General features: G+C 29.8%; 5 protein-coding genes across 6 annotated transcripts; 2 read left to right on the top strand and 3 right to left on the bottom strand.

Moving 5' to 3' along the window:
• Window positions 1-2,209: 2,209 nt before the first annotated feature.
• On the bottom strand, window positions 2,210-3,707 carry LOC116773304 (single-strand selective monofunctional uracil DNA glycosylase). Its single transcript, XM_061528526.1, has 5 exons — window positions 3,130-3,707; window positions 2,947-3,066; window positions 2,730-2,873; window positions 2,504-2,659; window positions 2,210-2,434 (listed from the first exon to the last, which is right to left on the bottom strand). The coding sequence occupies exons 1-5, from the start codon at window positions 3,403-3,405 to the stop codon at window positions 2,327-2,329; spliced, it is 804 nt and encodes a 267-aa protein (XP_061384510.1). The 5' UTR covers window positions 3,406-3,707; the 3' UTR covers window positions 2,210-2,326.
• Window positions 3,708-4,143: 436 nt separating this feature from the next.
• Window positions 4,144-7,535, top strand: LOC116773182 (HSPB1-associated protein 1). 2 transcript variants are annotated; one of them, XM_032665587.2, is made up of 6 exons: window positions 4,149-4,754; window positions 4,887-5,023; window positions 5,213-5,337; window positions 5,760-5,884; window positions 6,032-6,142; window positions 6,748-7,535. In XM_032665587.2, the coding sequence occupies exons 1-6, from the start codon at window positions 4,434-4,436 to the stop codon at window positions 7,150-7,152; spliced, it is 1,224 nt and encodes a 407-aa protein (XP_032521478.2). In that variant the 5' UTR covers window positions 4,149-4,433; the 3' UTR covers window positions 7,153-7,535. The 2 variants fall into 2 exon arrangements, with proteins under 2 accessions (XP_061384443.1, XP_032521478.2); XM_061528459.1 differs by lacking the exon at window positions 6,032-6,142 and having other exon boundaries at window positions 4,144-4,754.
• A 70-nt stretch (window positions 7,536-7,605) lies between these two features.
• LOC116773008 (elongation of very long chain fatty acids protein 4-like) lies at window positions 7,606-11,882 on the bottom strand. The gene is made up of 6 exons (XM_032665360.2): window positions 11,672-11,882; window positions 11,213-11,403; window positions 8,463-8,597; window positions 8,285-8,390; window positions 8,077-8,213; window positions 7,606-7,822 (listed from the first exon to the last, which is right to left on the bottom strand). The coding sequence occupies exons 1-6, from the start codon at window positions 11,730-11,732 to the stop codon at window positions 7,649-7,651; spliced, it is 804 nt and encodes a 267-aa protein (XP_032521251.2). The 5' UTR covers window positions 11,733-11,882; the 3' UTR covers window positions 7,606-7,648.
• A 1,564-nt stretch (window positions 11,883-13,446) lies between these two features.
• On the bottom strand, window positions 13,447-19,078 carry LOC116773198 (aldo-keto reductase family 1 member A1-like). Its single transcript, XM_061528452.1, has 6 exons — window positions 18,911-19,078; window positions 17,440-17,620; window positions 17,136-17,323; window positions 14,217-14,455; window positions 13,791-13,941; window positions 13,447-13,654 (listed from the first exon to the last, which is right to left on the bottom strand). Exons 1-6 carry the CDS (start codon window positions 18,980-18,982, stop codon window positions 13,508-13,510), a joined length of 978 nt encoding a protein of 325 aa, XP_061384436.1. The 5' UTR covers window positions 18,983-19,078; the 3' UTR covers window positions 13,447-13,507.
• A 2,573-nt stretch (window positions 19,079-21,651) lies between these two features.
• Window positions 21,652-23,481, top strand: LOC116773222 (homeobox protein MSH-A-like). The gene is made up of 3 exons (XM_061528549.1): window positions 21,652-21,962; window positions 22,626-22,789; window positions 23,182-23,481. The coding sequence occupies exons 1-3, from the start codon at window positions 21,782-21,784 to the stop codon at window positions 23,479-23,481; spliced, it is 645 nt and encodes a 214-aa protein (XP_061384533.1). The 5' UTR covers window positions 21,652-21,781.
• Window positions 23,482-25,986: the final 2,505 nt, after the last annotated feature.

The following is a 25,986-nucleotide window of genomic DNA, read 5'->3' as shown; positions in this document are numbered from 1 at the left end:
ACACTTTTCCTACGCTCTGTATATTTAAGTATACACAACGAGTATCTTGATATGACCACAAGTGTCTCGTTGCAAATTTATAGCGACACTACATAAATAAATGTCGCATGGGCCTCTTTGTGGCCAACTACTTAGTGTATTTTTTTTTAATCCGATTACCATATACTTACACTGAGACTACTCAGACGCTTAAATTTTGTTTAAATGTAAATAGTACCAACATTTTGGTTCTAATTTATGTCGAAGTCTAAATGTACCAAAAACATATGTGAAGTGGTTCTAAATGCATTGCTCGGACTATGTTTGATCCACAGTCTAAAAAAATAATGCAATTGCTTATCCTGAATGTTCCAGTGCCGCATATATTTCTTTATGCATACATTTCAAATGTCCTTTAAGTGATGTAGTAGTCCGACCTTTTGTTTAGTAGTTTTTCCCATAGAGGCGAAAATCCGACTCTAATTTATATAAATAAGTTTAAGTAGTTAAGTATAGTCAATATTTTATGTTATAAAGAGTTTGTGGTGTAGTTGTTCCCGAGTGGTAAATGTCTTTCAACAAAGATGAGCTTGTTTGAATATGTGGGGCTCAATTTGTGCGGGCGGTATAGAAATTACCATCTCTTTTATGAGGTTTATCCGGCACTAGAGACATCATATTACATACGTATGATTTAAAAATACTTTTTACCTCATATGCAATTGAACTTAAACAACAAATATTGCTTACAAAGAAACATTTTAATTTTATTTAATTGTAAACAGTTATTCGTTATTCACAGGCCGTGTCACTTTCAACAAACCGAAAATTGAATTTCGTGTTCCTAGAAAATATAACTATTACAATAAAAAAAATTATATTTTAAATATTGGAATATATTAGTTATTAAAATGTAATGAAAAAAACGATTTATGTATAAGTTGTATTGGAATCATTTTCGTATGAAGTCAGCTAGCTGAAACGAATATTGTAAAATATATAATCCTGTGTTTTGTGGACATTCTTAACGATATCGAATTATTATGAGCATTTCTATTATTTACAACGAAAAGTTGTTCTGGATCATTTCTGAACGCAAAATGCATTTAAATGTTCTACATTTCATTACACATTTCCAGTAAAGGTACTTCAGATATCTTCCGTCTATTAAATGATTATAATTAATTCTTATATTTAGTTCACGTTGAAACTTTAAGATCTGTTAATAATAGTATTCTTTATTATATATTAATGGTAGAGATTGATTTTAAATACAAGTTCCTTGTCTTAGGAAACCCTGATCTTCAGCTGGCTACAACTTCAGTTTTTCCATTTAAAAACATTTATTTTAGAAATGGTTATTAGAACTGTGTGACAGTGTGTGTGGATCATTATCTATATCTGAAGTATATACGTTTATTTCTTAAGTACTTAAGTATGAATTTTACGACAACTTTATCGCATCGTATTTAAGTGGTTATAAATTGTAACAATCTCTTTATCATCGGCCATAACTTATCGCATGTTTGCATTTGATAAATTAGATTTTTTTTTATACTCAAAAACATAAAAATCTGTGATATATATGGGAATATCAATCTTCTCACACTCAATAAATAAAATATAAATATGTATACTTTCAGAATTTTTCTTTTTTAAGTAAATTTATTCACTTGTATCCACTCCATTTGGATTAAGTTAGTTTTGTATGCACCTCCTGATATACTATCCCCACAACATACAACCAATGATATATGCACATACAAGTATATATTGTACAATATTCTTAGTAATTTATAAATACTTATATTATTTATGATATATAATAATTAATTTTCCTCATTACAAAAGTTTAGCTAGTGATAAAAATAAAACACAAAATAGGTATTAATCCCTTTTGCATCTTCTATATTCTAGGTAACGAGATAGAATAAACTGTATAAGGGATGAGGCTCTCTTGGTGGATCTTGTATACAAAAAGGAAATTCTTGTATATTATATTAAGTTATCACTACACTTTAACTACCCATTATCACAGTCCACATTATAAAAATGTAGCATCTCAGACCTTAAAGATTTAGACATTGAGATTTGTCTACCATTTTAGTGAGGCCTAAAAATTGAATAGTTACCTAGATTTCACAAATTTCAGGGCTATCGTACTGTACATGTTTTGACCCAAGTCACAGTCGCTTACAAAATAAGATTGACTGTTATAAAATAATGTATGTACTTTATCATATCTCTATTCAAAAAATAATACTGTTATAAAAAGTTCCATGTAATTATGACAGATCTTACAAGTCTAATAATACTTAAAAAAAACTATGTTATCTTAATTGAAGGTTTATGTGTAATATTCCAAAAGTCCCAAGTTTTTTAATTGTTCCATTGCTTTTTCTTCCCAGTTATTGTTATTTACAGTCCTTGGGCTGGGATGAGATAAGTAAAGTACCTGAAAAATGAAATATATAAAAAATGCTGAACGATAATAATTTTAAATAATAGCCAAAATATATACAACCTTGATGGAACTTGTTGGCAAGTATTTTTTTATAGCTTTCAGAGCTCTCGTTTCACAAAATTTACCTATAGCCACAACAATTTCTACTTCATATAATTTTAAAACCTGAACAAATGTTGGATCACAGATTTTATATAATGGCTCCATTTCTGAAACCTACAAAAAAATCATAATAATAAATAATATGTGGTACAACAAATGTATGTATTGTATAATATAACTATACTTTAAAATCTCCAGGAGTGAGATTGCAACCATTATTTTTCATCCATTGTTGATTGAGATAGTTGTAAACAAAACTAGTTTTAAAGAATTTTTCAGGATCACCACATATTTTTTTAAATAAGCCCCAAAATCTTTTCCCACTAATCTGAAATAAATTAAAATTATTTCTTTATCTTAAATTTAAAATAGTGTTATTAATTATTTTTTTTTATAAAAACCTCAGTTCTGGTGCAATCAAATCCTTTTACAGGTCTTTCACGCAGTTCATACTCTGGCTTATTCACCGGTCCTTCAATGCCTAACCAGTCTCGCACTGCAGATATTTCTCCAAACGGTACCTACATGCTGATGAATTAATTAGTTGTCTATGTGTAAAAAATTCAAGAAACTTGAAAAATTACCCCAGTCTGAGACATTCCCCACGGTCCAGGGTTCATTCCAAAATACATAATTTTTTTCGTGCTGTTACAGTATTTGTGGACGTACATTTCAAATGTATATTTTGCATATATCGTAGGATTATATACGCATTTGACAGCGACCGGTAATTTGAATTCAGAAAGAGATTCATTAAGGTCACCAACAATTTCAAGAAACTCAGTAGATATACCTGAATCTTTTTCAGGTATATTTTTATTTTCAGAAGAAAAAAAAGAAGACACTACTTCTGTATCCATTTTCTAATATTTTTATATATCTTCAGTTAGAAAAACTGGCAAAAGCGTCTCATATTTACTCAGAACAAATTACAATGTATATTACACTTATCTTCATTTTTTTGAGATACTTGTAAGACAGCGAATTTTTTAAAAACAATAGTAAGGAAACGTTCAACATAAAATCATCTATCTCTTGTTTACCAACTGGCGACTAGTCAAATTATCACTAAACAACTATTGTGGAGTTGTGCGGTCTAGTGCTTACTATTTACTAATACATAAACAACTAGGGATGTCCTATATTTCTCAGTCTCTTGAGTGATAAATTTTATCGATACTATCGCCTGTACAGAAATTATCAACAAAAAATAATGTATTTTTTGTTTTTTTTTTTACATGATTATCTGACGAAATAGATCCATTTAATGTGTTATACAATTGGGCTACTGCAGAAATTACATATTTATGAACAGTGCTTTAAAAAAGTTTTTATATATTTTTTATTTGTACATTTTAGTTAACTAGTAATAAGGTAATTTAAATTTATACTTTTTATATCCTTATGACTTTTTTATATCCTTATAACGTTTCTACTAATATTCCTTAAAATACATGTGATTTGTGACTAAATTTCTTTTTTTATTATAATTGACCACTAAAAATTCACCTTTATTAATGAATAAGTGGTATTTATAGTCGCAAATGTTATGTGTAGTTAGTATAAGTTAGAAACTACGATTCAAAATTGACCGTTCAGTTCTCACTAGTGCCTCGTACTAACGTGTGTCAAAATGAAGTTTGAAGTTTGTAGTCTTAAGTCTTATACAGTATACTGTCCTTTAGTATAAGCTTTCGGACATTAAGAATATCGGAACCGGCAAGGGTGTTAGTGTTATCATGCTTATTGTATAAAGATTTAATTAATAACATGAAAAAAAATTTGGTCTGACTTTTAGAAGTTTGTCAGTGACTATTATGTAAAATAATATTGTTAAGCTGTGATGTAATAATATATTTTCAATACACTAAATCACAAAGACAACAACATGGATGTAAATGAAGATCTTATTAAAAAAATTACCACTAAAGCTTCCATTCCCATAGTATTTAGAAAATATATAAATGATTGGCCTTTGTGTCGATGGGATCCACAGAAATGGAGTTCGATATTTGGTAACACCAAACTACCTTTTCGATGTCTGAGAAAAGATTTTGTTTCGGATGAACCCTGCTGGGAAAGGCGATGTCGGGAAAAGATAATGACTTTTGAAAGTTTTTTGGAGACTATTAATACTAGTAGAGAATGGATGTATTTTGACTACAAATATATTAATAAGTGGATAAAGAGTGATAGTGAACTGTGGAAGGTAAGATCTTTACAGTTATTGTCAGTTCCACTATTAAGTAAATAAAAAATAAATAATTTGAAATTGTGTTGTTTTAGTTACTATTGTTTTATTTATTATTGTGTCAATTTAATTGTTATTTAATTTCAAAAGGAAATTTCATGGAAGCAGTTTGGATATCCTGATAAAGGAGCCCCTGATACAACATTATGGATTGGCAGTAAGGGTTGTCACACACCAGCTCACCAAGACACTTATGGATATAACATTGTAGCTCAAGTGTATGGCCGGTATGTATATTGAATAGTAACTTAAAAGTAAAAAGTATGGCTATCTTAAATCTATGTTTGTGGATTGTTATGCAAGTTATGATGTCATTATAGAGTTTTTATTATCTTATAAATAGAGAGTTTTATATAATTGTTGCTATGAATATATATTGTTATTAATGAAATAATATTAAAAAATGTTTGTTTCAGCAAGAGGTGGATTCTTTTTCCACCTGAAACTGGTGGTTTGAAGCCTACCCGAGTACCCTATGAGGAGTCCAGTGTATATAGTGAATTGAATTTCTATTGTCCTGTTGATTTAGATCGCTTTACCGGTACTTAATGTTAATTATCTTTTACACCCTTAACATATATGTTTATATGAAATCAGTTTAAAATAAAATTCTAACAAAGTCCTGAAACACTCCAAAGAAAAAGGAATTAGGAAATTTGAGTTTTACTAAAGCATAAAAAGCTAAGGCACATATCCAAACAGTATATAAATTTCTATAAATTTTGTATAGCTGATTTCAAAATATTACCTATAAAAAACAAAAAATATTCTGATTATTTGGTTTTAACGCGAAAAAAATTAAGTTTTAGAAATGTTGTATCATACCATAACATGTTTGAGGTTCTGTTTCTTTTACTCAAAAGGAATTTCCATATATCTGAATGTATCATCATATTTTATATACAATCTTGCAATATAAAATAAGTTCCATAATGTTTGATATATATAATTAGTTATTTTCAGGTCTAACTGGTGCTAGAGTGGTGGAACTGTCTGAAGGGGATGCTCTACTTGTACCGAGGGGCTGGTGGCATTATGTACAAAACCTTGACCCTTTAAATATTAGCCTTAATATCTGGTTACCCCATGTAAGTTTATATGTGACTAATATATATATAAAGTAATTTTAGTAATATCCATTATGTTGTAGAATTAACTACAGATATTTTTATCATAAAAACCTTAATGGTGATTTTTTTTTGCTAACATATAACTTTTCATTATGTTCTATACAGGAAAAAGACAATTCGACACAAATTTCTGAAGCTCTTATAAAATTATTGATAGCACAGATATGTAAGGACCTACCACCGGAAACATCGAAACTGTTAGTGAATCCGAACGAGGTTAGGAATGTTCTTAAATGTAATTTTTCGAGATAAGAATTCTATTTTTAATCTGAAAGTTAAACAAATACTTTAAACCACTAGATACATGTGAATTTTTTATATTATGAAACCTCCTTGGAATTTAATTTAATGTTTTAATTTATGATGTCATAAGTACCATATAAAATATAGCGTCGTTACTCATATAATGGTCTGTGATATAGTCATATGTTTATTACTAATATATCTACCAACAACAGGATGCATTCTTAGTTTCTGATTCATTGATGATCTATGCCAAATACTGATCTCACTTGTTAGTAATAACTGCTGTACATAATATATATATGGTTTTTGGTATTTATAGATTAGCATGTATAGATCAAGTCATAGCCTATTTCAAAGATAATTGCCAATTTTTTTTTTAATGAAAAATTTTTTGCTTGTAATTTATCTTTGATTATTATGCAGGTATCTAATATATGTTTTGTTTGTTTGTAATATTTAAATATAATTAAGTAGGTTATTAATAAGATTAAGCCTTTAAAAATTCAAGAAAACTCTTTTTTTATTGTTAAGTAGAAAACATTGCTTATGATATTGATAGAATTATAAAATTTTAGGACGACATATCGGACACACCTCTGGCGGTATTATTTTTACAGTTGGACACTGTTGTTAAATCCTATTTGGATAAAAAGAGGAAATCACGTCGAATGAAAAGACAAAAAACATGCGAAGATAACACCCAAGAGACTGATGTCGAGGAATTTGATCTCAATTCTTTATTAAATAAACTTAGTTACCTGGAAGTCGTTCCGGCGGTTAGTTCGAGTGATCTCATTGAGTTGATAAGAAGTAATATAAAGGAATTCGTCGTTAAGGAGAAAACTCCTGATGAAGATGAAACAGAGGGCGCCACTAGTAGCCTCTGCTTGACAAAAGCTGTGATCGACGCATTCAGCCAAAGCAATGTCGTTGATATGGTGAAGCAAAACCTTTTTGCTAAACTTGGATATAACTCATAGGAATTAGTAGGTATTTTGAAAATGTAGGTTCTTAGAATATTATTATTTTTTATATATATTACAGCAACATATACATGTACTGTGTATATTTTTGAAAATTATATTTTTTAAGTATTAATGGGATGGATTCTTATAGAATTATTTCTTAAGCATTATTCTGTTAAGGATTTGACCAGTATATTAAGATTAGAGGAGACTTAGATGGTGATTGTATTTGGATACAATTATTATATTATCTTGGACAATTGGTGCTTTATGTTACGAAATTGCATATAATGTTGCAAGTAAAAAAAATGTGATATTACCAACTTTTGATTACAAAATATTGTACTTAATGGTATTAAAATATTTATTTATAATACAAATAAATAAATTCACTACTTTGTTGCTGTTTTTTTTTGTGTTTTTCCTAACTTACCTTACGAAATGTTATATTAAATAATAATACGAGCATATAAATATATCAGTTATAATTAATTAAGAAAACGTATGTATGTCATTTATTTTTGACTGTTGGGGTTTTGATGTAACTCCTGTAGTAGAACTCGCTGAATAGTAATACCATGAAAAGATTCTGTGGTATAAGAATGTATGAAGGTACTCTCGGAAAAGGACAGTCCTCTATCAAAACCAGCGCTGTGAAGTGTATTAGTAGAAGTGTGAATTGTATCTGTAAAATAATGTTTTTTTGAAGCACAAAATAATTAACGCCTGTGAAATTTAAATAGCATCATAGAAGTGTGTCGCAGAAAAAAAAAATACTCGTGTAAACTGAAAGCAGCCTGTACAATAAATTTCAAAGCTAACATTTTAGTATCATGGTTATAATTATAGTTCATAGGTCAAGTTAAGATGGTTTAAGTCGCAAGCTCTTCAGTGATGTCACAACAGACACATTTATTTAAATGCACGTTCAATACTTACAATCTGTATTTGAGTTACATATTTCTTCCACCACAGCGACTTCTTGTAGGCATCATCCCAAGTCGTGAGCATATAATATGTGTACATTATTATGTGTACAATTGAATTAATTGGCACCAATAGAGATGTATGTCCGCCTTTACAAACAAAAGAACGCAATTTGGATACTGTGTTATAAAAATAATAAATAATATATATTTTATCTTACCTGGCAACCACTTAACCATACTCCACGACACGGCAACCATTCCCCAGTGGTGGTACACGTGTAAAAATGACACTTGATTTTGCTTTTTCCTTAATACGAAAAATAACTGGAATTTATATAAATGGTATTATTGAATGAAAAGTTATATTTATAATTTTTAATTCAAATAAATTCTTACCGTATCAAAGAGATCAGTTAGCTTAATACAGAAGTAAACGTAGCACACTTTCCAAGCATATTCATCGGCTTCTGGAGTATTTTCTAAGGGTTGACAGAATAATGAGTAGTTGTTTAACCAGCCTAATTTGAGACTCTGAAAATTTAAGATAAAGTTTTAAGTTAATAAAGACGGATATTATTTAACAGAGTATATTAAGTGTTGAAGGATTATTTAAACTTTGTTCCGGTGATAAAAATGACTAGGCATTTTTTACATAAATATGTATAATATACATATGTATACGATTACATGGATCATTAACAGTACTGATGATTGTTATTAAAAAATCTATTTGTCGGCATTTTATTTTTTTTTAATCTTGGAGATATCGATTCTTTTTATATATAAAATATTCAGTTGTCAATCACATCCCAAAAAAATCTGTTTTTGTTGAAGCAAACTTATTTACATTATGGGTACCAAAATTTCCTAAAAGTAAAGTGAAGATTATAATATAGTAATAGAATTAATTTATTAACAGAATTTCTTTTATTTAACAGCCATGATTAAATCTGTATTTCGATGCGAAACCGGCGGATTGTAACTTAAAATTCCATTTTGCAAAGATTTTGATACCAAATATGCTGATGTAAGCTGTGTATATTAATTTAATTAATGATAAAAGCTTCACCAGCGGGAGAGGAAAGTAACGTTAAAGAAATACCTATTCTAACAATATATAAAAAGCTTGTTAAAATTATGAACTAATAAATAAGTAGTAGGTAGTTGCATCTATTAGGTACTTGGCTTATTTTGTCGAGTTAAATAAAATGTCAGAAGCATGATTCAGAAATCTGCACGCACTCTAATAACGTATTGTCCGAATAAAAATCTAAGTATGATAAACGTGTGTTTTAATTACGAGTTATTGATATCTCTATCTACGCAATTCACTTCCTTATACTAAATGAAGTAGTTGCAAGTAAGAGGTCAAAGTCTCGGCTTTTGTTCATGTGAATAATTTACTAATTATGTATTGTTACATAATATATTTTATTCATTTATTATTGCTAAAACTAAAAAACACACTTCGCATTGTCGCTGTAAGTTAAACATACAACATTAATTCATTATATTAACACGTAACTTATTTACTATTTAGCTATAGGTAGGTACCTTCAACACTCATAAGACATATTCATTTCCTCGGTCAATGCACTTTAAGTTTTTAGGTATATACGTTTTATGTATAAGAAAATACGATTTTGAGTATACCCAATACTATGTGTATTTACCTATTAGATTGTTGCATATTTTACCTCACGTTTCGGTTATTTTACAATAGCCGCGGTCACAGATATTGAGAATGAAATAAACGCGATGAAACTTAGGGTAAAATGTAAAATAATATAACAAACGTAGTACATTCGAAAGTCATAGTTTCATTTAAAGGAGTAATCACGAAAGTTATAGATAAAATTATATCTTTGTTTTAATGAGAACTTGTCCATCAAAATGTCCAAGGAATACCAAGACCAATTGACTTTCTATTTTCAAATATTTTAATGTGTTCAAATGATATACATAATAGTTGTGGGACCTGGCGTAAGTCCAAATTCTAATACCAACTTATATTACTGTTTTAAATAAAGAAATTATTTAGATACAAATCATTACATTACGATGAAGTGTATTCATGGGTAAAGACCCATAAAATATAAAAATAAATAAAATTCTTTCCAGATTTCAAGCACTTCAAAGTAGTAATATGGCAATTAAGAGTGATTCCGTAATCACCTAATATTTTATGACCTAAAAAATATATACATATATTGATGCTCACACACATTCACGAATTATGCCATTGGCATACGGATAATAAATAAATTATAAACTTGAAATAAAAATTACGTAGCTGTTCAGATATTTTCAAAAACTCTCATGAAATTAACATCGAACAAAGAAAATCATTTTTAATCCAGTATAGTATTTTAAGAATAATGTTATTATAATATTTTATTCAAACACTTATTCTGATAGTATTATGATTTACAGTGAGGGGGAAAGTTTAATGCGCATTACCAAGGAGAACTCAAAAAATACTAAAAAAAGGGACAAATTTTTGTCTCTTTCTAATGCGAAACATCAGTAATCAGAAACATTGTGATGTCTGAATCTGTGATAAGATTATTATGTAATTAATAAAAATTATCTAACATTGCATTTTTGGACAGAAAATGTACCCAGAGACCAACTACCTCATTATTGCTGTTTCAAAACTAAATGTTTTGTACTTAAACTTGTGCCATTACTTTTTCAACTACAATTAAATTTATAAACGCTTCATTTTACTTTATCATTAGGTATCCACGTTTGTGGTAAACTTTGACCTCTTTACGGTAGTAACAAAATACGCGAAACAACTGAGAATTTACTTTACTTTTCTATTTCTGTAGATCTCTTTTTTTTTGCTGTCTTAGATATTGGATATATTCCACTTCTATAACTTCCTCATGAAAACCGACGTTTAGTAAGAAACTTTATCTAATTTTCACAGTCAAGCTAAACATATATATTCTTTCATATAAATAACTACATTAATACTATTTTTAAGGAAGATTGATCAAAAATAAATAATAGACATTATCTAAATTCTATTCGACTATATTAACCGGTTGTACACGTTGATAGCCCACTGACTTTATATTGCATAATAAAAAAAATATAATGTAAAGCTTGAACTATAATCCATTTATCGTAATCCTTACCTGATATGTAACGTAGATACATAACAACACCTGTATGAAGTTGTACACAAATAATATCCTGCGGAGGTCGAACGCTGGTCTCTTTTCCATATATTTAGGTATCCATTTCAATACAGTTAACAAATAAATTGCTAGTAGAGCCACCCCCGGCCACGGTGTTCGCATTAAGGGCCAATTTTGAACTCTCTGATCTTTTAAAAAATTAAAAATTAAGTGAACAATATTTTATTTTATACAATGTGTGCGTTTGAGTTTGCATGCCTTATGATGCTAATGAGGTCTTTTAAATTATTCTAGGTACCTTATCTTATAAGTTTAAAATAACTTGATACATTTTTCTGTGTACCTATATTTAGGTATATTGTTATTAATAATATACCATACATAGGTTCCACTATAGCCTAAATAGGTATTAATAATTGATATATGAATAAATAATATTATCTTAAAAATACATACCAGCAATGTCGTCATTTAGGTAGTAGTATAATTTAACAGCTCCTTTTAGAATGAGTGCCATCCTTAACAAAGCACTTAAAACCAGGGTGACAATACCAACTCAATTATAGTACCCTACTTATGAGTTACTAAATTAAAGAAGACGCGCTGACTTCTACGTAGCCATCCTGATACTAAGTACGTTTCTATAAAATGTTTATGAATTAACCACTACTCATTAATTAGGGATATCAGTTTGATATATTTGTAATTTATTACAAATGCTGTTTTGTTATATTAATTAAGTTTTCATATCCTGAGCACCTAATACGTATTAACATTACGTCAATGGTCCCTGAATTAAGTTTAATTATATAATTCACTTAATTTGAAATTCAAATTTATATTTTAAAGGAATTCTATCATAAAGTGAATACAATGTACATTGATATATTTCTGTTATTATGATTATTAAATGTAAAGAAAAGTAAGAAAGGATCTATACGTTTAGCTCTTGCCTATAATTGGAATCCAAAAAAAAAATTAATTATTCAGGCACCTTTGTGTTAAAAAAAATATATCGTAACCCACAACATAGATAAATAAATTTCACCACAACAAAGACATAAATATATCTGCTTATTTCTCACCTAATTTTTATCATTTATGAAAACCTATTTTAAAAGGTATTTTTATTTAGATGTTAGCGCCTATATATAGACTTCTATATATTTCATAAATTTAACATTACTCCAATCATAAATGTTAATACAATAAAACAAGCAAAGCAGGCTAATGTGTCTTGTTTCATTAATATGGAAAATCACAGGTGAGGGATCACTTTCTTGAATTGCAAATGAGTTGATGTTCAGATAGTGACTGTCGATTTATTTCCTGGAAAGAGTCGCGAATGTTTTAAATAAATGATAATACAATATTATTTTTCAAAAAATAATAAACCATTATAAATTATAAAACTACAATGTTATTGACGTCTGTCAATGTTTACTTTGCACAATAATCTTAATCTTGCAATAACATAAGTTTATATTTTATTTCATTCAAAAGTTAATCATGGATCGTGTCTCCTCCATTCTACACTACACTGGCAGATTATACTGTGCACGTCTTTTCACGGATGAAGGCCATATTATAAAAAAAACATAAGTTTATAAAAAACGATTATAAAGATCTAGATCCTAGATCGATTTTGTTGTAACATAGGGATGAAAGTAGTAGTAGAACATAGTAATTTGTAGAGAGATTTAGTTGTTATACCTCTCGCTCCCACTTCAACCACGTACAAATTTACGACGAAACTCTTCTTAGTGAGTTCGTTAGCGAACTCGTAATACTTGTTGATTTCAATAGCATGGTCTTTGGGGATGTTGGTTAGCAAAAGAACCGAAAGCTCTATTAAAACAACTTAATTTAAAATCCGCTACTACAGAAATAGTAATGTATACAAAAAGATAATAATGACATTATTAATACTACTTTTACAACTTCGATTATTGTAATTTATCAGTACTGTACCCTTAACACGCTTACATAATCACACTAAGTACGGTGTGCTTCAAGCTTTCACTCATAAACATACGTTCATACTTGAGGTACATGTTAAAAATGTAGTGGTGAAATAATTATTTTTTGATAGAATTTTACCTCCTAAGTTAGAGATAATTTATGTAAGGAAATATATAAAATAATATGTATACAAAATAATACAGAAAATGACAGAATTGCTTATAATGCCGTCCAACATTATAAATATAGTCAGCAACGAAAACCACTAATAAAGTATTAAAATTTTTAATGGTCACTCTTATTTAAAATGAACATACAGATATAAGAGATTTAATTCTTTTTAAAAGGAAATTCAGGGTGTGTTTGGACGCCGATAAAGAATCCAAAGTCACATATACGTCCTTCTTCTCCACGATCTAAGTCATGCAAATCTTGCATTTCCGTGTCATTCAATTCGAAATCCCAAAGAGATATGTTCTAAAAAATTCAAATTTATTAAATATTATTATTAAGCTAATATTATTTTCGTTAAGTATTATCCCAGAAGTGTAAAATGGTTACAAAACATTTAAAATATCTTAGCATAAGTAAATGAAAATATACTTTGGCATACCTGTTTTATTCTTGTTGGATCTGTACTTTTAGGTATGGCGCCAACGCCATGTTGAAGTAAGAATCTTAGTAATATTTGTGCTGGCGTCCGTGAATATTTCTTTGAAAGCTCTAATACCAGGGGTAATTCTAATAGATGCGGGTAATTACGTCTAGAAAAGAAAATAATTTACAGGTAAGTGATCTTTATATTTAAATAAAAATTAACTTTTATAACTACTTATACTACGTACCTACGTACGTAACATATATCTCATTCAGTTAATAGCAACAAGTGGTTGATCATTTATTAATTAGTTACAGAGTCACAAGATTTTGCATTACTTCGTTGTCAGTTTATTTAATAGCATTATTTTGGGGAAGGAAACAATAGTATTGATGCCAATAATCGAAAATGCTTAATGTCAATAGAATAATATTCGCATACCCTGTTTTCGCAGCTAGCATATTAGTTAAAGCCCTCGATCCTAAAGGAGAATATGCCACTACAGGTATTCCGAGTCGGTTTGCGGCTGCTATCAACGACTTTTGTTGGAATAAAACGTGAACCTCGACTTGTAAACATGCCGGCTTTTCTACAGCTGTCAATCTTATTAGTTGTTCCTCATTTACGTTGGATACACCAACATGGCGGACTCTTCCAGACTCTTTTAGTTTTAGTACTGCCTACAATTGATTTATTACGTGTTTACTTGTATATAAATTTAAAGAGATCAGAGTAAATATCAGGGTTATAGGTATTATATTTGGAAAATGAAAAGAAGAAATAAAGCATGGAAATCTGGTTACACAAATAAGTTTATTAGTTTTTCTTCACTAAAACTTCACCAGGACCACATATCTTATTTCGCGGTTTTGTTATTAAATCTATTTGAAAGACGGTGCTCTCGGTGGAGTTTCTTATTAACAAAGGTTTAGTTATTTTATCTGAGGGCAGGGACGCTGTTTTTTCGTATTGTTTTGGTATCCCAAGAACAACTACATTAGTTCTATCCCTTGGCCGGCTGTCTTTTTTTGCTCTGATTTTCTTTGAGAAATCTCGATACATCAGTTGTAAAGCACTCGGTTTTTTCGGTTGTGTGTGAAACCGCCGTTTCCATTTCAAACTTAAAATACTCCCCAAAGACGACAATTGCGATGTAGAGCGTGTTAATGCGTGGGAAAATATTTCAAGACTCTGACTTGACTTTAGACTATACTGACTTTCAAAGTCTTTGCTGCTGGAGGCAATGAAAGCAACTGTTTGCTTTTGAGGACTGACTGTTGATTTTATATCTTTTGATGTCGCTCCTTTCTTCGTGTTCAATCCTAGGCAACAAAGAAATAAACTTAAGGCATTACATTTAACCTTTTCTTTGTTTTGGATATGTACCTTTTTTAAAGAAGCCGGTGGTTTAGTTTCACAAAGTGTTTGTTTGTGTTTATTAATAGTTTCTTCTAAAAGCTTTTCAATAGTTTCATTTGGTGTTATCAGCGGGTTTTCACTTACGACGATGTCAGATCTATTATTTGATACAATTTGGTAATCGTTTTCTGTGTAATCACACTTTTGTTTAGGATCAATTGGTAAAGATGGAGTGGGTGTTGTTTTTAGTGTAGAATAAGCTGAATTAGGGTTAGAAGAAATATTGCAATAATAAACCTTAACTTCCATTGCATTGACACTTTCTGTGGTAAAATTTCTGCTCTTCTTTCCCCCAGGCTTTCGTTTTGCGTTTTCTGTTGATTTCATGCACCATGTTTTTTCCTGTGAGCCGTTTCCTCCTTTTAAACAACACCCAGAACAGAAAACATACTCGAGGCATATCAGATCAATGAATCTCTGTAGAAAGCTGCGGGTACACCCCTTTTCGTTTTTGCAATTACGGCGAATATTTCCTAACATAATCACCTTATTTAAAACCATGCCATGAAATTAAATCATTCAAAAATATCAGTAAGGTGCTAATAAGCAACTTTTACATTTTTATAAATCACGGCCTACAATAAATGTCATATCATTTAAGTTTTATAAAATCTCTTAAATTTTATATTTTCTAGTGTCGTGAATTGTAATTTAGACATTTCAGTTTCTTATGACACAATAATAGAAGTAAGTTGTCACCTTTATTCTTTTGTACGTGATGACTTACTTTTTATTTCTGTAGACTATAATTGGGACGATTGTTCTTACGTTCATATTATAATAAGTTAGCATTTTTATTTGCAAAAAGAGAAAGTTAGGCATTAAATTTATGATTTCTTTGTAGATTATTTTATAATCGATTACTTGATGGGACTCTAGCGCTAGCCGTTTTTAAATTGAACATGCAAATAATATTCTTGTAAGAATTGCGAATCACAGCTAGGGCCATTTTAATGTACATCGATATATTCTTTTGCCGACTCAATTTTCGGAAACATAGAATACTAACGAGAGAAGCGTCTAGGTTTATAGGAATAAACGTATTAGAATTGTTTGTCAGATCAATACTTTCATAAGAATCCGAGGTAGTCTGTCGATTATATGGCATATCGCAGCTTTCCATCTTATCATCACCTCCACAACAACATGGACATAGAAGTTTAGGTCCAAGTTTTGAACATATGGAGTGTTGTAAACGAATCGAAGACCTCTCTTCTAACGGTCTACTGAGATATGTCTGGGTAGTGTTCTGATTTAATTTTATATTAGTATCAAATAGTTCCACTTCCTGGTTTTGTTTAATCGCGGATTTTAGTTCATTTAATTCTACTACACTATTCCTTTGACTTCGTACAGGTATAGGCGATCTGTATATCTTCGTCCATGAAAACTTGTCAAAGTTTGTTGTTGGCTTATTTTTTTGAATTTTCTCATTAGTAGCATCCCTTTTGTTTAATTTCTTATTACTTTTCTTTGATTTCTGAATTGGAAAGCTACATTCTTTATAAACGGCGTCGTTGCGGTAACCTGTATAATGATCTTGAGATATCTTTTCTAATTTACACGCCGCTTCAATATTTTCAATGGTTTGTAGAAATGATACACCCATATTAAACAAATTTTAATATTTCTGTATTTAAAATAAATAACAACAATTTTATTTAGAAGTCACTTTTTCTTAAACCACGATATAATTGAAAGTTTATTTACATAGTACTAAAATTTTGTTTAAATCAGTCTTACATTTATCACGTTGTTGACAATTACATACCGAACTTTTTTAATTTAAATATTACAAATATAGAATAAAATAAATTACAGAGTAAATAATTTAGAATGACATTTTTTTCTTCAAAAAAGTTGCTACATGTAAACAATGTAATCGTAAAACTAATATTTGGCATATTTTAACAATACTTCTATTTTATCTATACCACTAACCTTCCACACAGCTATTAAATCTGTTGTATGGTCGACCATCATACTGCCGTCAGGATTTTTCGGATGCAAATCACCAGGGACATGTTTAAATCCGAATGGCGTGTGTAATAGATAAAGGTCTATGTAATCCAATCCTAAATCTTGACGGGAGCCTTCGAAATACTGCTCGACGAGATCTGGACGGTTACCTGAGCATATAATAAATGGTAGATAATATTCATTATATACGTATATATGTAATATGTGGTGTATGTAAAATAGCATATTTTTTTTAATTGGTCATAGAATTCCAATCAATTATTACCACCAGGCGGTAGTTTTGTTGCAACAAATAATTCCTTCCTTTTGTTTACGTCCCCTCCTATCCATCGATTAAGGGCTTTACCCAAAGCAGCCTCGTTTTCATAAGCACGAGCGGAATCAAAATGTCTGTAACCAGCCTCTAAGGCCGTCTCGACTGATTTTACGAGAATATCTGCTGGAGCCTGTTGGATAATTTAAGATAAAATATACATTTAGTACATAAAATATTAAGTACCAACACAAAATCACGCAATTATTATTGTTCTAATTAAATCGCGTAGGATAAAAAATATTGGAATTTGTACGAGAAAGAAACGAAATTTTTTATAGAACTACTATTTGTTAATTTTTCAATTACCAAAAATTAATAAAGCCTTTCAGGCTTAATAACTCTTTGACAAAAGATTTTGAAATAGAAAGTATACATATGATATAGATGTAGTCATAAAACTGATTTATTACGCGTGCATTGTCGATAATAATTGGTTACCCTAAAATGACATAACAGAACTGTAATAAGCTGACAGTGTCTGTTATAAAACATAGATCAATGTCAATTGATGTAAAAACAAAGATATAGCAATAAATTGAACAATTTTAGAGATCGGGAGAAATGTTTTGCATAAATCTGTTTAAATTATGACAACTGCGAATGACGTCAAGGGAGTAGAAAATGTGAACAAAAAGTGGTCCCAGTCGAGTTCCTGTCTCGCGACTTGTTCTAGAGGCTTGTCAACATCATGTGGCGATCATGATGGCAGTGACAAGTATTCGTTTTGTAGTGAAAAATGCTCGTGTTGTTCCGATTACTATCTCACTGAATACTGTGACAAGCCTTTCGTTATTATTGATTCGGAAACAAGGTTACGGAAATCGAAGTGGAAAAGATTCAAAAGCTATCTGCGACGCCGTATGAAAATCGAGAGACACAAATCGGCGGATAAGAAGATGTCGAAGAAAGTGGAGGATTGTGAAAATAAAAAATGTTGCGAAATCGACATAAAAAGTTCACATTCAATTAAAGTATGATATGATTGTCAGAGCGTTGAACTTACCGAATTATCATGCACAGTTTTAAATATAATAAAATTCCCACTCGACTTTCAAAACGAGAATTGCTTTTTTTTCTCACGGGTTCACGCGTTCACGTCAATGATTTTATATTTGTCTTCCACGTAAAGTATATAAAGAATTATAGTATAATTTGTATCAATTGTACCTTTATTGTTTACTGACATCATGCTGTAGTAGTGCTATTTATAGTATACATATTAAACGTTTAAAGCTCTGTTATTTGTACTTATTGCGAGATAAATGTTAGCTGATTACAAGATAATAATAGGAATTATTACTGGTTCGCAATTCTTGAATAATTTAACAGTAGACTGCAATTATACTAGTATGTTATTTGTTAATAATGATCTGTAATAAGAATGACTCTTGTTTTAAAAAGTATAAATTTAACAACGTACCTGCCAAGTTCCAAAACCAATAATCGGTAGACGGTCACCGCCTTCTAATTCTATAAACTTTGGAACAACCATCCTCACTGATCCTATTTATATAGACAAACAAAATATTATCATAAAACTCTTGGTTGCAACGCGTGTCTTGTGTTGCGAGCGCAAACTGGCTGTGGAACGAAATTGCCGTTGTTTGCGCTACAGCCTTGGAAAAATCTCAATTGTCTAAGTGTGGCGTGTTTAATTTATTATTCTATATTATAAAGTGCAAGTGGTGCTTATAAAAATTAAATAAAAGTATTTACTATCCATTTAAAGAGCAAAGACAATATTTAATTTCATTTAATATTGATAATTGGATTCACTATGTATTTTTTGTGAATTTTTTCATATAAATATATTATTATTACAATTATATTTTTATTTGCAAAAATTACGCTTTAAGTCAATTCTATATGTTTAATAATTTATTTTATTCTTTAAATAAATTATTGCTTCAAATTACATATTAAATTGCCTGGCATATGTCGAAGAAAATGAATTCTTTAGCTGCTTCCATGATGAGAGAAGAAAAAAAGTAAACATTAAGATAAATATACATCCGTATTAGTGTTGTAAAAAATATTCGCATTCTCAGTTGCATTGTCAAAATTTTTGCGAATGTTTTCCCAAAATGAATATCAGTAATAAGTTATATTTTGTTATTAATGGATGGACAGAATGGATTAATTTTTTATGTTTTTAATGGCTTGAAAGGAAACTTAACCTCGTGATCACATTATTATCAGTCTTGACTTTATCATTTGATATTATTTATTTATTTAATTTACTTTGGGCAATGAAGCTTAAGAATAAAATTTTCAGTAGAAGGTATTAAACAAAAAATATATAAGTAATATAATATATACAGAGAAAAACAAATTGCTATTCAACTGTTGTCCCTCGCACATTGCAGCTAAAAATCTCGTATTTAGACTTTCTGAACTGAATTTTCGCATTCGAATTCGGATCCGCGAAAGTTCAAAATATGACACTCGTTACAGCACTAATATTTAATCCTAAGTATCAAAAACTTGAACAGTATAACAAGGAATAACAGTTTGTCTCCGCATATTATATTAATAAATAGTAAGTTAGGTTATTGATGGGAACGTCTAACGCTTCGTATGTATTGTAACGATGCAATCTGAGGGTAAGCATGACGTTAAAAAAAGTTATTTTATTATTTATGAAAAATTAATTTAATATTGCCGAAAAAAAAACATCGATTACCTACTCAATTAAAGTTGGGACCGTTCCGCATCAAAAAAGAGATATAAAAACAGTTTAAAATTTATAAGAATTTATAAAAAAATATATAAGTTATAATAATTAAGTTTAATATGTTTTTATGAAATCACAATGCAAGTAATTAAAAAGCTACCGGCCTTAAAGACCTTGACAAAGTGACATTCGCATGACTTGATTTCGGTTAGCTATCAGACCGTTGCAACTTTCAAGGTTACATTTAAAAATAGAATTTGCAAATGTTTTTCAAATGGCTCAATTATTAACAGCTTATTTAATTAAAAATAAGGTTTGCAATATAATAAATTTTTGTTTTTCTAATCTCTTGAGTAGAAATGTAATTGTAAAATCCGTCAAGGTTTTGTTTACACACCGATACAATTGGTTTTACAAGCTTACCGTTTTGAAAAAAATATATAATGCATTTTCAAAGGTTTAGTCGAGACCTTATACACTGACAAGCACTATTTTATTTATCGTATCTATAATCCTAATTATTGCAATAAAATGTGTAAAAGTTCCTACGTTAAAATTAATTAAAATTTTTCGTCTTGATAATATTATATATTATAATATTATAGCGTGGTGATAGACTGATCACTGAACGCTATAATATACAAATAAACTAATTTCATGCAGAAGAAAATTCTGACTATACATTGATTTGTTTGAGCTAAGTATATTTACGCAACGAATGATGTACCTAATACCGTGGAACATCTGCATTGAAATTGTAAGTTGTTATCATTCCGGTCTATCTCGAATGTTTTTGTGGCAAAAGATACACATTGAATGGCTGTCACCATTATTGTTACCGGTTTATACCAAATAGCGCCACTTGAACTACTTACCCGCCATTGAAGTTGAACGTAATAATTCAATTATTATAGATAGTTAGATATTCATTGTTGCGTACGAAAAAACATATAACGGAACTAATTTAAAAGAACTTTCGTGATAGATTCTATATAGAGATTACTTTTAACTAAAAAAGTACATTAGTTTTGTTTCATATCAGCCTCACAAGTGTGCTCTACCAAACTTTATAGCAAATATTTTTTTTTTATAAATATACAATAATATTATATAAAAATAAAAATAATTACAAACTGACGAATACTGAAACGCGCATGAAACAAGATTTCGGCGTTTCGATTAACATCGATTTCCGCCAGACTACCTTGAGTTTAGATATTAGATAATGATTATTTGAAAAACTAATTTAAAAACCCAATTCATTCTACAAAAGAGTATTTAATTATCAATGAAATAACATCAAGCCGCAGCAGTAGAGTATAAAGTTTCATTCATAATAACTTATTGTAATTGTAATATAATACATATGAGTAACAAATTAATTTTCTCACATACCCTTAAAGTTATAACATCTTTTTTGTTCACTGTATCCCATTTGTTTGTGTTTTGTATCATCGAATCGACGTCACAACAGTGGTTAACAACGAGTTCATTGGTGCATGATACCCATTTATTGCGGTGACTGATAAACATCTTCAAATAGGGCACGTAACAACCCTCGTTTAATGGGGCGGAGCTTAATTTCGCCTCTACCCTTGAATTATATAAGCTCGGCAAATGGATATTTCCCTTCAGTATCCCCTGGACATTATGAATTTAACCCCCATCCAATCCGGTTCCAAGTGTAGTTCAGATTTTAGTATAGAGAGGATTTTAAGTGAGGATAAAAGACGGGAAGAACATGTACAGTCCCCAAACTGGTTATGCTGTACGAGATATCAGCCTCCTAGACTTCCACGTTAGTATTTTTTTGACAATTTGGTACAAATAATCATTCATTAAAATAATTGAATACAAAAAAATATGCGGTTTTCTGATTTCAATTATAACCTTTGTATAACACACTTTTAAATTAAGATTCTGATTTATCGAATATTTTAAATAAAAATATGATAAGTTTAAAGCATATAAAAAAATTGGGTTTACCGAAATTCGGAAGGTCAATAAATAGAAATAAATTGTTAATTATTTTTTATTCAATTTAAAGGTTTACGTTATCTTTTGTATAAAGAGCTATCATTAACTCTTAAACTAGGGAATGGTGCGCGCTGTGGATACTGGCATAATGCAAATGTTGCACCATTGCCGGTTTTACGCGTCCTTTAACTGTGTTTTAATTTAAAATAAGCATTTTAAATTAAACTGATATTATAGGATTTACCGTGATCACGGTTGCTGCAAAGAAACCGAAACGTCGGGAATTTTTAGTTAAAATAATAAAAAACGCGTAGTAAATCTGAAAATATATTTAAACGAATACTCGCGAGTCTTCATTTAAGTAAAAGTAATATTTTCGGATCCTTTGTCTTGGAAGACTTGGAAGTCTTAGATCTGATTAAGCATTTTGTTTAAAACTTAGTTAACGTTAGCTCTACAGTGCCTTATACCAATACATCATCAGGTTCATCAAACGCCTGCCGCAGTCGCCGCTCTGGTCGTCATGCACGAGTGCCATTCACAGCGACACAGGCGGCGGCTTTAGAGGCCGCCTACACCAGGTCTCCTTACCTCGCCCCACCCGCGCTTAGGGCTCTGGCAGCGGCTTTACAGCTACGAGACGATAGGGTTAGTGTCTCTGTATTCTTTATAGCATAATATGTCTGAATGGGTAAAGAAACACGTAGATGTTAAGGAGCTACAGTCGCCCATGGACATCTATAGCTTTAAGAGAATTAGAATTTAATTTTCAAGCTCATATTATTAAAACTCTGTTCTCAACTTGCAAAACAATAGAATTTACCAGGAACTTGCTAAACCCAATAGATATTTAGAAATCAATGATCTGGAAGAGGTGCGAGAATTTAACCTCTCTACCTAATACTTTTCTCAAATATAAAAAATTCCAAGTTCTTTGTATTTTATAAATTCTACTAGTCACAATAGTTCTTATTTAAGTTTTTATTAGCGAATGAATCCTGATGCATAAAAGTTATCCAGTACGGTATCACATTTTTCAGATAAAAATATGGTTTCAAAATCGACGAGCCCGCGAGCGGAGGGAAAGGACTGGAAATTTGAGTCCACCGAAAGCGGTGACTTTGCCCTCAACAAATTTAAAACCGATTCAACAGAATGAAATTTGGTCAACACATCAAAATCACCAAAACTTTGAATTTGTAAAATCAGAACATGTAAGCGGCTTTGAAAGAACAAACGAAGACACATCGCTACCCAGAGATAGCCGTTCGTCTGTAAGCAGTATTTCAGACGACGAGTCGAGTGCGAGCAGCTTGGATATAGAGACCGTGAACGATTGAATGAACTTTGTATATTAAGAGTCTGTGATAATGTAAAGAAATCAAATTAATATTATTAATACATGATATGCAGTTCTATACCTGCATATTATGTTAAATTATATCTATATTATAGGATAACGAACAAACAGTATATCATCCAAGTCTCACCGCTCATACATTTATGACTAAAAGGAATAGTCCACAGAAACATCCGCAAGTTCAATATTTTGTTTTACATTTATATAAAGTCCTATTGTTGGCAGTTCGTTCAAACCATTGACATAAATAAATAATTAATTAATAACTTATAATAAAAAAACGAGATAAATTTAAAAAAAATGCTTTTTGTTTGTCTTAACTGAGTATACCTATACTAAAGACATTATTTTGAATATATCGATTTAAGAATGCTTATAATTTAGTGGGATCAATGAAAATATAAATAAAACGATTCGTCCACGCGGTATCAATTATCAATTTTTAAATTCCATCACCAAAAGCTAGGAAACAAAAATCAATCAACATGTCCATCATTTAAGTATACAAGGATGAATTAAAAAACGTTTGGATCCATTAGATACAAGTATTGAGTTCATCAAATTCCTCAATGTACTCTCCTTAGTTTTGGGTATAAGTTTAGGCAATTAAAAAAAAAAACAAAGTTTACGATACACACTGACAGACCGAGCGATATTATTAATATCAATTGATATGAAAACAAAAAAAAGCAGCTTCAACTATTTCTTACGTTATTAAGGCTGTGATATTAATATTTCATTAATGAGCATATTTATCTTTCCCGCCAAAATCAATATAACTCTCTTTATGATAAAATTTTCTTTTAAGTGAATACGAATGAAATAAACTTACATAACCTATAGTAACTTTTTGAACATTCCAAATTGACTAATATTACTAATGTGACTTATAAGCATTTATATAAAAGACGAGAGAGAAATCAAATGTTTGACATACAAAAGCCAATAAAAAATTGTTCTTTAAAATGAAATATTAAAATTTTAAAAATAGTAAAATGGACCTAGATGAAGCTATAACTGTTACTAAAATCAATACTCAGTCAAGACCACTTTATCTATTAGTGGGATGGCAGTCGAAATCTTTCGAAACTTATATCTATGATCGAGAAAATATTTGGAAGGGAAGGTTTTCGTCTAACCGATTATCAGGTTTCAGTAAAAATTTACAAATGTCCGAAAAAGAGTATTTTTATAACATTAAAAAATGTCTGTCACAACAGAGAGATGATTATTTGTACGAGTTAAAAAGTGGTTTCTTCTATTGGAAACGAAAAAAGAATAACTCTGTGATAATAGAAGGATTCTTACCCGTAGAATTGGAATCTCCTGAGGTGCCGAGGCCAGATCTAACCGATATTTTATTGGCCTTGAATACACATTTGAGTGAGAAAATTAATAATTACAAAAGGGACTTTAAAAATATAAAAGAAGAGTATCGTAAATGTTTAAAGGACACGGAAGAATTTCTTAAGTTAAAAGTTGACATGGAAAAGGCTTTGTGTAATAAATTTCTCAGCTTACTTAATACAAAACTAACTGAAGTGACGTCGAAATCCCCATATTCTGATGCTTTTTATGTAAAAAGTTCTCCAGTGGAAAAGCTAGGCTTAAAAATAATTGATACTTCCGTACAACAGAAAGTAGTCTAAAATAGTATCTCTATAGAAATTTACCTCGAAACTAAACTTTTGAAACAAAAAATTTGCTTGTGTTTAGTATACCTATTTGTATATATATATATATATATGCTGTTTATTAATTAAATTTGTCTTACTCTTGTTTGTTTAAAATAACTTTGTTTTATATTTACTGTATTATTTTATTTAAAAAAAAGTTGTGAGAAGTAATATTAAAACAATTATTGACTCCTAGTTGGCATCGTCAAACGACCCGTGAACAGTGGAAATTGGTGATATCTTTCGTTCAGAAATCTTCGAGAATAATAAATGCGAAGATACACGAATGAAAATTTTTAAATCTATTTCGCTTTCACGATACTGTACTTTTAAAATGGATTTTATTTTGATAGTCAAAAGCTTTGTTATGTGAAATAAAATTAAGTTTTATTTCTCATTATTTAACTTGCTATCGACTGCTAGAAGCGAGTTGTGTAACTTATTCACATATAAAACAACCTAATCATTTTGTAACCGTTTCTAATACATAAATTTTATTCAAGTACTTATAAGTATTAGTTATAATATCAGATTTTTTTTTTAATATTAAAAATAAATAGTATTGTCAAGGGATCGTATTGTATTGTTAGTTTTACCTTGCCAGTTCCATTTTTTTTACTTGATACTTAAATTCTAGAGTTTTAGGAAACAGTAAAAAAATATTGTAATAGCACAAAAATGCAAAGTATAATCATTTTTATATCTAAAATAAATTCAATCATCAAAAGTTTTCTTTACCCCCACTCCCTCTACAGAACAACAACATTGTGGACGCATATATGTATACAATATTTAATTTTTAGTAATAA

This window comes from Danaus plexippus (genome assembly GCF_018135715.1).
Source record: "Danaus plexippus chromosome 18 unlocalized genomic scaffold, MEX_DaPlex mxdp_20, whole genome shotgun sequence".
Taxonomy (NCBI): Eukaryota; Metazoa; Arthropoda; class Insecta; order Lepidoptera; family Nymphalidae; genus Danaus; species Danaus plexippus.
This window is presented reverse-complemented; position numbering and strand designations above follow the sequence as displayed.